Genomic DNA, 13792 nt, shown 5'->3' on the forward strand with positions numbered 1-13792 from the left:
CGTACAACTGAAAGAAGCATGATAAGAATGCTCAGAAACTTAATTACATTATTAGTCACATAATTTCCCATTGTGCTCTTGCAACAATGTGCAGCATGGATTGTGTTGGCCTAGTTCACAGAAAAAGGCAATGCCAGAGAAAGTAAAAAGAACAGTAGTAAAGCAGTATTTCGAAATAAAACACCACCTAAATGACTGAATGCTAAATCTAGGGACCAAGGTAGAGTTTCATTTCTATTCTTTCCCTTCAAAACTGACCAACAGCTGCAAAAATCCAGCTGTGTGAGGATGCAACGCCAAGAGGTTTCTCCACACTTGCATGGTGTAGGGGAAGATCAGAGATGTTCACCTACCTTGAAGATGCCTGCAGTTGGTCCAACGGCCCATAAACACATCAAGAGAAAACCCAAGTAAAGGTTCTCCATCATGCTCTGGATATGGAGCCCAGGAGAGTGGAAAGTATATGGAGAGTGCCCAGGGCTTCAGACTGGCTTGGGCATGGGAAGTCAAGGCTTTTTTGGGGAGACATCCAGTCCTGCCCACTTGGCTACTGCTAAGATGCATCTCCTCCAGAGTTCCTGCCATCCGTGAGGGCAAAGACCACAAGCATGGCCCAAATCCCGAGGCGCCACAATTACTGATTTGTATCAAAGTTCCAAAAGAGGAATTTAAAAAAGAGAGAGAGAGAGAGAGAGAGGAAAAGATGGCAAAGAAATTCCCCCAACAATCCCCTGTTTTTACTGGCGCTAGAAACATTTGGCTTGTCTTCTCCCTTCCTGGCGACTGAGTGACTATGATGGAGGTACTTCCAGAAGCCAGAATGTGTGCGTTTATGTGCGGGGGAGATGGTGGTGGGTGGTGGCAAAAATACTCCGTTTTAACAGAAGAACAGCACCAGACATACTTTTGACAAACAGGTCTTTGCTGGAATAATACAAGCGTTGTTTGACTCCAACAAGGTGGCTATAAAAAAAGAGGGAATGTGTGATTTTTGGAAGCCATATTTAGCAGGCCACATGTCAGCTGTAAAGGGCCACTCTGCACATGTGTGTGGCCATATTCCCCTATTTTCCCCCTTTTCTTATACACAAATATGACAGTCCAGCCTCCTCTTTAAATGTACCAAGACATTTTTCTCCAAGCCTGCCACAAGTAGGCTGTTGCTCAAGCCATGGTCTTGGGGTGAGCACCTACAACCAAGACCTTCTCGAGATGACCACACAGCAAGTGTGCCTATGTACTTCTGCACATGTACATTAATTTTATTACTTCTGAGCTTAAAGCCTGCACAGATCAGCCTAGTATAATAGTTCTGCATGTGGAACTATGCTGCAGCTAACCATTTACCACCCATAGAGCTGAAGCACACACACCTCAGCCATTCCTTGCCTGAATGAGGGAATTGGGAAAACATCTGGCTCTATCCCTATAACCAGACAGTAAATGATCATATCATTCACTGAGGTCCATTAGCACTTCCAGCGGTCTCAGATTAAATGATCATTTTGCATCTGGCTAAAGAGACATAGTCAAACCAGACACAGAAAGGACGGAAGGGGACTGCTGCAGCTTTATTGCAAGTGAGAAGGTGCCTCGATCTCCATGCGGGAGGGACTACTCTACAACAACAACAAAAATTGCATGTGGTTGCTTTGCATAAGAGCCCTGGTGGCACAGTAGTTAAATGCCAGTACTGCATCACAAGGTTGTGAGTTGAATCCCAGGGCTCCAAGGTTGACTCAGCCTTGCATCCTTTCATAGGTCAGTAAAATGAATACTCATCTTGTTGGGGGCAATTGACTTAGAGACTATAAACCGCTTAGTCCTAGTTCACTGATAAGTGGTATCGAAATGCAAATGCTATTGTTACTGCATTGAAGACAGAATTTTCTACTCAGAGAAATGTTGTTTGGTATGCAAGTCACCCTCGTGCAAATTTTGCACAGAATAAGCTCCCAATAACAGCATTGATATTTCAGGAATATTGTTTTCTGTTTTTGGCTCAAAATAATACATGCAAAACTTGCATAGCGTAAGTTCCAAGACTTCTACTTGTCAGGTCATCTGAACACTTTGCAAAACATGTTCTTTCAACAATTTTAAAAAACGTTTTCTATTGTGTCCCTCCCTATACAGGAGTGGTCTCCAAAATCCTTATCTCAATATGCTTCACAGTATTAGTCTGCCTCAAAAGACCCTACTGTTCTCTCTCCATAGTCCTCAGCCTGGATGCTTTCCTTCTCAAAATGGCATGGATCTTCCTCCCAAAATCTCCTTGTGAAGTAATTAGAAAGGAGTCTTCTCCACGAAAGCCACAGACAAAGGATTACTTGCCAAGGCAACATCCAGAAGCGTATAAATAGCCACAAGGGAAGTTCTGGGACTGACTGTTTTTCAGCCACTCCCTCTCCAAGAAAGTCAATGTGCTGGCCACAGCCATGCCAAAGGCCAAAATATTGGTTACATAAAAATTTGGAGAGATATTTCAGCTAGCACATCCATATTGAGTGCTGGAAGGGTGCTAAATACGGCAACTTAAGAGACCCTCTCATCTATATATTTGTTGATATATACAAGAACCTGATGGTGCACCGACCTAGAAGGCATGACTATATTTCAGTATGGATGCATACGAGGGCAAACATCAGTGTCTCATAAGAACAGATCAAAATACACCTCAGTGTTTACAATGTGAGAAATGGCACACCATGTGCCAAATTGTGCCTTCGCATGGATGCATGATCTAGGACTAAAAACAGATCATTTTAGCCCCTGAATAGAATGGTCTTTTCTCTGTGTCTTTTCAGACCTGCTCAGACCATTGTAGCTATGGATTTCCCTTGGTTGAAATGTTCATGCAGAAGCCATTTCCGTGCCGAAAATGTCTCAAAATCAACAGATTCTCATTCTACAATGAGTGCAATACAGTGGTGCCTCGGGTTACGAAAGTAATTCGTTCCGCGGCCGCTTTCGTAACCCGAAAAGCCTTCGTAAGCCGAATTGCCATAGGCGCTAATGGGGAAAAGCCGCGTTTCGTGCGAAAAAGCCGAAAAAAGCACCAAAAATTTTATTCGTAACCCAAAAAAACATTCGTAACCCGGAACAATGATTTCCAATGGGATTTTTTCGTATCCCGAAAATTTCGTAACCTGGGTATTTCGTATCCCGAGGTACCACTGTATCTGAGAACGTTATTTCCATCTCCTATGCCACCATGGCAGTTTGGCCAGGTCACCAACATGAAAAACGGCAACCTCCTCCAGAATTCCTGGCCCCAGTGGCTTTAGCAAGCAGTAGTATCAAAAGAGGAAAACAGGCTCATATCCCAGAGACAAATGCCATAACTGGGAGCCACTGAGTCACTCTCCCCCTCGCCGTTCCCAAAACTGTCCACCGGGAACCAAAGGCACGGCCAAACCACAGCAAAGAAGGAAGACGTGCCAGGATTCGCCAGGCACCATCGACCATCTGTGTGCTGAAAGCCCATTTCTTTTAAGCTCAGCAGAAAGAAGGAAAATGAAAGCTCTCTGTGTGTGTGCGTGTTTAAATATATTCCTTCTACCCCTGACAAATATTTCTGCAGACACTTCTCAGCCTCTACTTCAGGGCCTCCAAATCCAAATCTCACCCGCCATCGCAACCCAAGAGGAAATCCAAGAACTAAAAATTAAAAATGCCACGGTACAAAAGGTGGGCGTTGATGTGGATGCAAAAAAGAAGAGTCTCATATTGCCTGCCCCATTTTGCATGTTGCAGGCTGGGGAAAGGCATGATTTGAAAATGATGGATGCAACTTCTCCAAATCTTTCTCTCCGGTTCCATGCTGTTTCCATGTCCCTCATCCTTACCCTCAGATCAAGGCTACGTCATAACATTGTAGCATCATTGCACAATGTTCTACAGCTAAAGATGTGAAAATCCACAGTTGTGAGGAGTTGGGATAGGTGTGTGACTTTATATAAGTTATATGCTTATGCCTTGTGTTGGTTTTGTTAATAGGGTTCTGTCTGAAGATTGAGCGACAGGTGGGGAATGTTTGCTGGAGAGTGATTTTTGCATGTGGACAACCACTGATGGAGAAGACAAGAGGAGGGCAATGCTACTGAAATGTGATGAGAGTGAGAACAAGACATCTAGACCATTTACATGAAAAAGATATTGCACTTGAACTGCTATGACTCCATCCTATGGAATTCTGGGATTTATAGTCTGGTGGAAAACTGGGTTTGCAAAAAAGAGAAGATGGAGGGGGGACATAAATCCTGTGGATCAGGGGATTACCACCCAGTTTCCAAAAGGCTTGGTGCATACAAATGTAAATTGAGTTCTAACTAATGTTGCCAAGTCTCATGGCCTGGATGCTCTTCTCCAACTTCCAGTGTAAAGAAGGAAGAATCTCAGGGTGAGAGCACTGCCTTATTTAAATAACTTGTGTGACTGTGGCTAATGCTTAACGTATTACCCTTAATAACATCACTAGGTGCTGCCCTTTGTAACATCCTTGTAGCATCACCGGCGTCTGTCTCCTGCAACGTCACAAACGACAGCCCTTAAGTCTCAAGTTTTGGCCTTTACAATCTCAAGGCCTGGCATAATCCTCACTTGGCCACCTTATCTTGAAAAGTTTTTCTCATCCAGAGGCCAGCTGGACCAATGGTTCAAGTAGGAATATTTTGGCAGGAGGTGTGGGGGGGTTGCCATTTTGGTTCTGTTTCGCTAAAGAATTTGCAAACTGCTCCCTGTTTGGGATGTAAAGGAATCACGTCATGGTCCACCTGTCCGCTTCAGTTCTGTTCACTCCCTGGCCTTTTGCACCTTTGCCCAGAGTCAGAACGATGTGCATTCCGCCTTGTTAAACTGACACACAGCAGGTTCTGCCTTCGCAATCCCGTCTTTCAGAAAACCACCCCCGGTGTGAGACTAACCCGATTAGGACGCGGCAATGCCTCCCACCGCAAGGTCAAGGTACTCTCTGGTCAATGGAAGAGGGGAGAAGCTTCCCGCTGACAAATAGTATTTGTCTTGGCAGGCAGAACCAAAAGGAAAAAAATATATTACAGCGTCTGAGAATTTCTTACAGAATAATGCCTAACATCTGTACACAGCCCTTGGTAGCCTTCCCCAAGTGCTCTCCAGATGGACTGGACTACAAATCCCATCCTCCTCCAGCTGGACAACAATGAGGGTTGCGGGTTTGCCACTAATTAGTCATTTCTGACATTTATACCCCCTTTGTATAGAACAATATATACGTCTCCCTTATCATTCCCAACAGCCCTGCAAAGTAGATAAGGCTGAGAAAGAGGCTGGTTGGAGCCTATTGGAATGGGCAGGATTCCCATCTCTTCTCTCCCCCCAAGTTAAGTGAATATAAAGTATGTTTGTACTAGTTAAATGAGCCAGTGTGCCATAGAGGTTTGAGTGTTAGACTATGGAGGCCAGGGTTCGATTCCCAGAGTTCGAACTCTGTTCTCCAGGGTCATAGTCCAACACCACTATGCCATCCTGGCTCATACTTGGACTGCAGTTCTGGAGACCAAGGTTCCGTTTCCAGCTCAGCCATGAACCCATTGATAACCTTTGGCAAGTCACATACTCTCAGCTTCAGGGGAAGGAAATGGCAAACCTCTTCTGAACAACTCTTGCCAAGAAAACCCTCTGATAGGTTCTCCTTAGAGTCACCGTAAGTCAGAAACAACTTAAAGGCACACAACAACAGCAACTATTACTACTTTGAACTCAGTTTGCAGCAAGTGAAGTAAGATGAAGACAACAGTGGGAGAAGGAGAAAGAAACTGGAACATTTTAACAGCAGCTGGGAAAGCGGGATTGGAGAGGATTAATCAGGACTGTCTCTGCCAAAACAGGACAGTTGGAAGATATGCAAAGGCATAAAGGTCTTTATAGGTCAGAACTAGCACACATACCTGGAAACATAGTGGAACGGAGGCAGATATGGAGATGGATAGACTTTTACAACTCCCTCACTGCAGCCAATTTCTGATTCATGGCCAGAAACCATCACTTATAAGCACCTTAGCCAGGCCTGAACAAACCTTTTTTCTCCCTCCGTAAACAAGGAATCTGAGGACGTCCACACTAGGAAAACAACAGGGAAGCCACCTGAATAAATACATGTGGCTTCATCCTGCACTCTAACTCAACCTCAAGGTGCAAAGAGAAAATGTGGGCACTTTCCGAGAACCGCAAGCCAAATAATCTGTTTATTCACTTAGTACAAATTGCTGCCCTGCCGCATGGAGGAAGAGAAGAAAACCATCTCTATTAGAAAGATAAACATACATAAAATCTTTTTTTTCCTCTTTTCCTTTTTTTGCCTCTGTGAGCGCGAGAATAGAATTGGAAACATTAGAAAGGGAATGTGGGGCGAAAAGAGAAAACTTGGCTGGAACTGTCTCATGAACCAAAATTGACTGAATGTGTGTTTTGCAAGCCAAGACAAAATCCTCTCCTTTTGATTCGGAAAACCCTCTTACTGCCGCTGCTAAAATTAAAAAACAAAAACCCAAAACATAGTATAATTTTAAAACACCACAAATAAAAAGATATATAGGCAGGAAAGTGCCGTTTAAAAGCCGGCAAGGGCACAGGGAGATGCAAATAAAATATTGTGTGTACTGAAGCCAAGGCAATTGCAATTCAAAGTCTGCAACCAACAACACCTAAAAATACATTTTTAAGAACGTTATTTATATCTTTTGTCAAGTTATGCACCAGCAGAAGACTTAAAGCTGGTCAAGGAATACTCTCTTAGCTAGACATGGCATGCAATCTATTTCAGGGAAGGCAATAACAAGGTTTAGGTTTCATGCAATATTTCATATATTGGTATGGTTGGAAGGATGTCAACAAGGTTCACCAAATTCCTTGTGAACCTACGGCGGGTGGGATTTCCAAACAATGTTCACTGCAAAGGGAAAGCGAGCATTAAAAGACCCTCCGATTTTCTCCAGCTTGGGTCAAAAACCTTCATTTTGCCCGGGAAAGAGGCAAACTTTCACCATTTGAACATCTTCAGTGCCGAAGACCCCAAGCTGCCTTTTGTCATGCCATAATCTATGGAAAGATTTTCCCTGTCTAGACAGCCTTTCCAAAAAGTGGTCTGGTCTTTATCAAATAGCGAGTACAGTATTTGAAGAATGAGCAGCTTCTCACTGGCTATTGCAGGAAGGAAGGCATTTGGGGCAGAGAAGTAGACCCTGGAGGTGGCACTGGCAAGCAGCTCCAATGCCAGTTGCTCCAGGATTTAGTTTAAACTTTAAAGAAGCTGTCCAAGCTACTGAGCCTATTTTTGGGAAGGAGCAATAGGTTAAAGGAGAAGTAGAGTCAAACGTTGACCAGAATGGTGACTGCAGTCAAGAAATGAGAAGACTAGCAATGGGAAGGGCAGCTATGAAAGAACTAGAAAAGATCCTGAAGAGCAAAGATATACAACCTTCTTCCTTAGAGAACTTGGATGCCGCAACAAATGACCAATCTTAGAATCCCATAGCATTGAACCACTGCAGTGAAAAGTGGTGCCAAACTGCATTATTTCTGCAGTTCAGATGCAACCTACAAACCATGGAGCTATTTCTGCTCCATTCCATAGGTGGGAAAGGAGGAAAAGTTGCAGGCTAAGGTCACTGTGGAAGGGAGCAACTCACCTGTTTCTCATTATTTCCCAAACCATCATCCTTTTGCAGCAGGGCATTCTCCCTCCCTCCCTTCTTCTCTCTTTTTACAAGTCCAACTGAACCCTTAAAACATCCCAGGAGCCCTCTGGTTCTGATTAAGAACCCGAAGAAGGGGGTTGAAGGAAGCACGGGGAATGCCTTGACCCAGTTCCAGAAACTCATTACATTTCTCTCCGGGCCTGTTAAACTCCCAGCTTTCTTGCTATGGCAGACAAGGAACTCAACGATAAATTCAACCCCCTCCCCAAAACCAGCAGCCCATCATTGGAGACAGCAGTGGGTAGGTCTGATAAAGGCAGAGCAGAAAGAAGAAGGAAAGGGCCCCTACGTGGTCCAAAAATGGAGAGAGTGGGGTGTTTCACTGGAAAGAGGTTTAGAATCAGCAAGCGGAGTATCTTCAGCTTACTTCCGTTGCTGCAAACTCGGTTCCAAAGTGTAAAAGTACTTTGCACTCAATAATTCAGCCGGGGTAAAGGAGCAGAGAAAGCCAGTGTAATGTACTGGTTTGAGCATAGGACTAGGACTCATAGGCCTGTTACAGACTGCCAAAATAAAGCTGCTTTGGGTCTCTTTGGAGGTATGCTATTTAAATGATGCATGGGTCTTACGAGTCCGGAGGTCGCGCCAAAGCCACACTCCATTCCTAAGCACTGGAGTGCAGCTTTGGTGCAGCTTCCGGATTCTTAGGATGCATGCATCATTTAAATAGCATACCTCCAAAGAGACCCGAAGCAGCTTTATTTTGGCAGTCTGTCATGACTTATCGATTCCCCACTCAGCCATGGAAACCTATTCATGAACATGGGTGAGTCACACTCTCTCAGCCCCAGAAAACCCCATGATAGATTCACCATAGGGTCCCCATAAGTCGGAAATGACTCGAAGGCACACAACAACAACATCAAAAACAACAACAACAGAGCAGAGGGGCTGGAAACTTGCCCTTCCCAATAGACTCAGGCTAAAGCAAACTGCTGCAACTTCTCCTAGCTTGTCTCTTCTTCCTCATTAATAACATTTGCCTTCTTGACCACATTCTGGTGTTACTGGGCCATGCGTGTTTCACCTGCGAAACGTTGAAGGAGTTATGAGTAAGGATGTAAAAACTAGCCTACTCAAATGTTGCAAAAACCGGTGTCTCTCAAATACTATTTTTCTCCAGACACGCCATGTTAACAATCATCTTCAATTCTTTGAAAGTTTCTGTGAGGGTTTCTGCTAGCTTATGCCATTATAAATTTCCATTTCAGTGCCCCATCTCCAATACCTAACATTCATCTTCCTCTCCCATATTTTTCCCCAACTGCGCATTTATTAGTAGCCAACTGCACTCTTTTTAATATATTTCCACAATGGGATGAAAAGAACTAAATGAAAATAAAAGGAAGCAAATCTGACAGATCTAAAGAGTTTCATAAAGTATAGCTTCTCCTTTGTTTACCTGAGTCCAAACTTGGGGAAACGTCTCTCGGGAACGGTGCTGGTTGTGCTGGGCTTCCTCATCTGTAGGATGGCCGCAGGAACTATAGCAGGCATGGCAGCATTCGCTTGCAGCTCCGGCATCTCCCATCCAGAAAGTTAGCTGTCTCAGTGAACCCTGGAAAGAAGATATGGTGGGGGGGGGGGGATACAAGTTGCATATTAGGCCAGAATCTTTTTCCTGATTGTGGAGTCCACTGTCGTAAGGGAAGATCAACCCACCCTTTGCTTCTGGAAGTCCATGAGCCTACTTCAGGTTCACCCAGTGGGTTTAAATGGCTGAGCCAGGGTTTGAACCCTGGTCTCCAGAGTCATAATCTCCATTGCCTCTGATCAATCAATTTTGGGGAGCATAACCTGAGAACATTTTATGCCATGAGGACCTTGCTTATCGCAGCCCTTTCTCTGCAACACAAGAGCAAAGCCTGCTTCTGGGCCAAAGTGCCACCTGGAATTTTGAGCAAGAAAGCAAGCGAAGATGCAAAAGAAAAGCCCGCACCTCAAAGGGGATCTCAAAGGGTTCAATCAGTCCTCCGATAACCACTAAGCCTTCTGTGGTCACCCCCATGCCAGAGTGTCTGGGCCAGACAATGCTCTCCACCAGATGACAGTCTATGTACAGAACCAGTCTTTCAGAGGATATGCTGAGGCCAATGCGATGCCAGTCTCCATCAGCCAGAGAGGAAACAGGAAACCTACAGAAGAAAGGGTGGGAAAACACAGTGAGAAAACATGAAACATGACTGGATAAAGAACCTCGCTGCAGTATGTCAAGCAGTGACAAATCCAGCAGTAGTGTTGTTGTCGTCGTCCCAAATGCCATAGATTCTGTAGGACCCACAGTGGTCTCCATATACTGGAAAATTGACTATCTCTATTGGAAGAGGAAGGGAGGGAGGGAGGGAGGGAGTAACAATGCTCACTCATAATGTCGTCTCCGGCTGGCAACAAAAACCAAGGCATACGGGCTAATTCTGATCTGAAACAGGATGTCACTATGAAGTCCGATGATGGTCAAGAGGCTGGTGTCCTCCTTCAGAAGGTACCTGATCACCACCAGCAGGCTCAGCTCATCTGCAAAGCTAGGAAGGAAGCAGAGATAGGAGGTCAGAGACAGTGCAGAGCAGGGGTTCAAGTTCACCAACAGGGCTTCATGAATTTTATCTCCACAGTAAAAGCACATACATTGACTGTGGAGATGAAGTTCATGAAACCTTGTGGATGGCTGTGAGCCAGCCGCTTTCTCCTGGTCTTATGTTGCTTCCTCATCGGAGTTTCACGAGGAGGGTTCCCTGGTCAGGATTGATATCTCATGGCCAAAGCCTGAGACCAAAGGACACTGTCTCGTGACTATCCAGCATATGAAGCTTGGTGCTATCATTCAACCCAGTACATTCAGCATAAACTACCTTGGCTCATATCATGTCATTAAAATAAAATGCAATTCTAACAAATGAGACAGAGGAAGGAAGGGAGGAGATGAGGTCTCTGGAGAACCTAAATCAGCTACTCCAAAGAAGTCTGCAACAACAAGGGCCAGCAGGACAGAGACCCTCCTTCCCTTCCCAGCTCCAGTCTTCTTTCCAAGTCATTGCTCTCATCCTTAGATTCCCCTCTGGGCCTGAGACCCAGAGAAGAAGAGTCAGACCATTAGAGTTGGGGATCCTATTTGGGAAGATAAAGTGGGATGACCCATAGCCATACATTCTCCTCCAAGTTCACATATATAGTGGGAAAGGACAGGGCTGTCACATCCTACCCTCTATTCCATGTACATCTGGTGATGGAAGAAGGTCCTCCTCTACAACATGAGGGCAGCAGGTTAGTTTAGCATTGTCCCTCATAAGAGAGGAACAATCCGGGCCCAGGAGGAACATCTGACAGGGTTTACCACCACTGTCCCCCAGCAGCGGCTCTTTACATGGCAGACTTTGTCTACTCTGTTGCCATTGCCATGACCATTGTTGGAACAACAACCTAGACATGACACTCACTTCTCCCCAAAGGCTTCCGCCGAAGGGATGCTAAGAGTTGCATACTGGCCAACCTCCAAGATGCTGCAGTTGGTTTTGTCATAGCTGAGTGAAACATTGCCCCAGCCCTGGCTGCAGGAGGCCAGCTTCTCCAACAGATTTACTTCGACTGTATTGGAAGAGAGAGGGAAGGAAGGAAAGGGAGGGGGGGAGAAAATTTACACTCATAAGTAACCACTTGTCTTGCAGCAATGAATACACAGATGAGCAAATTTGAAATTGCCATGTGCATGATGGAAATAACAGTGCCTATTGAATCAGACTAGTATAGATGAATTATGGGGAGGTACATCTTTAGTGGGGAAGATGTCTGTAGTGGGGTTGAAGAGATGCTCAAGGCCACTATCAGAGGGCCATATGCGGCCCATTGCATAGTACAGAGTGGGTTCATATTTTATTTATTTATTTATTTATTTAGGTATTTATATCCCTCCCTTCAGCCCTAATGGCTCTCATATTTTCTGCTTTATCTAGCCTCACTCCCTCCATCTTTACTTGCTTTCCTCCAGAACTCAGCTGTGAACCTCAAGATCAAAATCAAAAGTAACCCACTACTATGGGCAGAGGTGCAAGGATGAGTGCCAGATATGCCACCCTTGCCAGGCTAAAATTCATTGGAAGGTGCCAGATTGTACAGTCAGGGCAGCCACAATCTGACATCTTGGCTTGCCAAGCATGGTGACGTCTGCCAAAGCCTCCTCTTTGCTGTCCTCTGGGAGGCACTCAGATCTCACACCTCTGCCTCTAAACTCTCACCCAAGACAAGGCAGGAGATTCATTTCAGGGCTGATGAACACACATCCTTCCTCCCAGCCAGCACATCATGAGCCGTTAGTATGCATCGGCGCATACTAGGCATGGCTTTGCCGCTCTGCTGGATAAGAAGTCAATTGAGCAGAAAGCTGCTTTCGGCTAGTCAGTGCAGTATGTAGCGGAGTAAGAGTCGTGCCTTTGGCCTCCTGGGAAAGTTGGGCTGTTTGGCCTAGACAAAAAGGTTAAAGTTCTGCAGGAAAGAAGTACTGGAGCAAATGCATGGAACTTATCCCTCTCTGGATGTCACAGGATTACCAAGTCAAGCTGCTATTTGAGATTGGCGCATACCTTCGAGCAGAGTCTGGTTAAGATTGCAGAGGTGATCAGTGAGGAAGGACATGCAAGACTGGAGACATTACAGCAGTTTGCTTTTGCCTGATCCTACTGGGAAGGGCAAGATCCCACCCTTCCCCTCCTCACTCTGTGCTGACTTAATTTAGTGCAAACTACTTTTGCATTTTGAACTCAGTTTTTATGAACTGAAATCAGCTGAGGACAAAGAAGGAAGAGAAATGTGAACTTATCATGAGGCTTTCTTGGCAAGATTTGTTCAAGGAAAGCTGCCTTTGCCTTCCTCTGAAGCTGAGAGAGTGTGACTTGCCCAAGATCACCAAGTGGGTTTCAGTGGCAAAGCAAGGATTTCACGCCTGGCCTCCATAGTCTTAATCCAGTGCTCAAACCACTACACCAAACTGGCTCTATTTACAAAGAAGAAGGTGGCGGGGTGGGGGGGGGAATGCCAGCACTATCAGTTTAGACTGATTTATGCAATCTCCAAGGGGAAATGTTCTGGATAACAATGGAGAAGATTAACAAAATTTAAAGCACCGTGTGAGGCCAGAAGGGAGGAGAATCTCTAAAAGTAAAAGGCAAAGCAATAGAGTAGTCTCCCCCTTGGAATAATCTTGCAAAGCAAACCCCATGATAGGTTTGTCTTAAGGTCGCTATAAATCAGAAACGACTTGAAGGCACACTACAACAACAACAAAACAGCATTCTCCCATACAGACAGTTTGAGGCTTCAAAGTTTGAACTGCTCCCCAGAAATCCTGATGAAACAAGGCATCCATTCTTGGTCTGGCAAGATAACAAGGGTGTGTTTGTGATTTAATGGGCCCTTTCCATCTGGCATCCCTATGGATGACTATGGATTGGTCCAGCAGTCTACATAGAACTGTGAATGCAACACTCAGTAGTGTACCAAATGTAAATGAGAAACACTTGTGCATCGCGCTGTGGCTTTCTCACACCAAGTTCAAACCGACTCCACCACCAACGTAAAGAGGTCGGCCAAGCCCTATAAATAAGCTATATACAGCAATATTTTTGGCTCTGATGGCAGCAGACGTGAGCATTCCCAGAGAGATGACGTCAAGAATAGACATGCAGCAAAGATGGTTTGAACAAACTATCTGCACACTGTCTTTGCTCACACAAAGTGCAAATTACAATGCAAAAGCAAAGTCGACTGCAGGGAGGTGATTCAATAAACTATAAGAACAATTGAACATCATCGCCTGGTATTCCCAATATGGCTGCCACTGGAGTTGGGCACTTAGTTAGTTATCAATCACTACATCAGGGAGTAAAGCACAGAGAACATCATCTCAGTTAAGCACAGCTGGAAAAGGCAACGTCAGACCTGAGACAGATCATTGATAAGATCTGATAAGACAGTGATATTTTATCATTCATGCGTTTGTATTTAACATACAGAGCTTTCCATCTTGCGCTGGGCAATATATAAGAAGCACAGAAGGCCAACAGACA

General features: G+C 44.9%; 1 protein-coding gene across 1 annotated transcript in view; it reads right to left on the reverse strand.

The window, feature by feature from the left end:
- LOC121936453 (collagen alpha-1(V) chain-like) overlaps window positions 1–13792 on the reverse strand; it is a 40849-nt gene that overhangs the window by 13098 nt on the left and 13959 nt on the right. The window contains exons 2-5 of the mRNA XM_042478713.1: window positions 11171–11318; window positions 10100–10258; window positions 9676–9871; window positions 9139–9294 (exon numbers count right to left, since the gene is read on the reverse strand). Of these exons, the coding sequence (XP_042334647.1) occupies window positions 9139–9294; window positions 9676–9871; window positions 10100–10258; window positions 11171–11318 (659 nt within the window). The remainder of the gene's footprint in view (window positions 1–9138; window positions 9295–9675; window positions 9872–10099; window positions 10259–11170; window positions 11319–13792) is intronic.

The sequence above is a fragment of the Sceloporus undulatus genome, chromosome 7 (assembly GCF_019175285.1).
Source record: "Sceloporus undulatus isolate JIND9_A2432 ecotype Alabama chromosome 7, SceUnd_v1.1, whole genome shotgun sequence".
NCBI lineage: Eukaryota > Metazoa > Chordata > Lepidosauria > Squamata > Phrynosomatidae > Sceloporus > Sceloporus undulatus.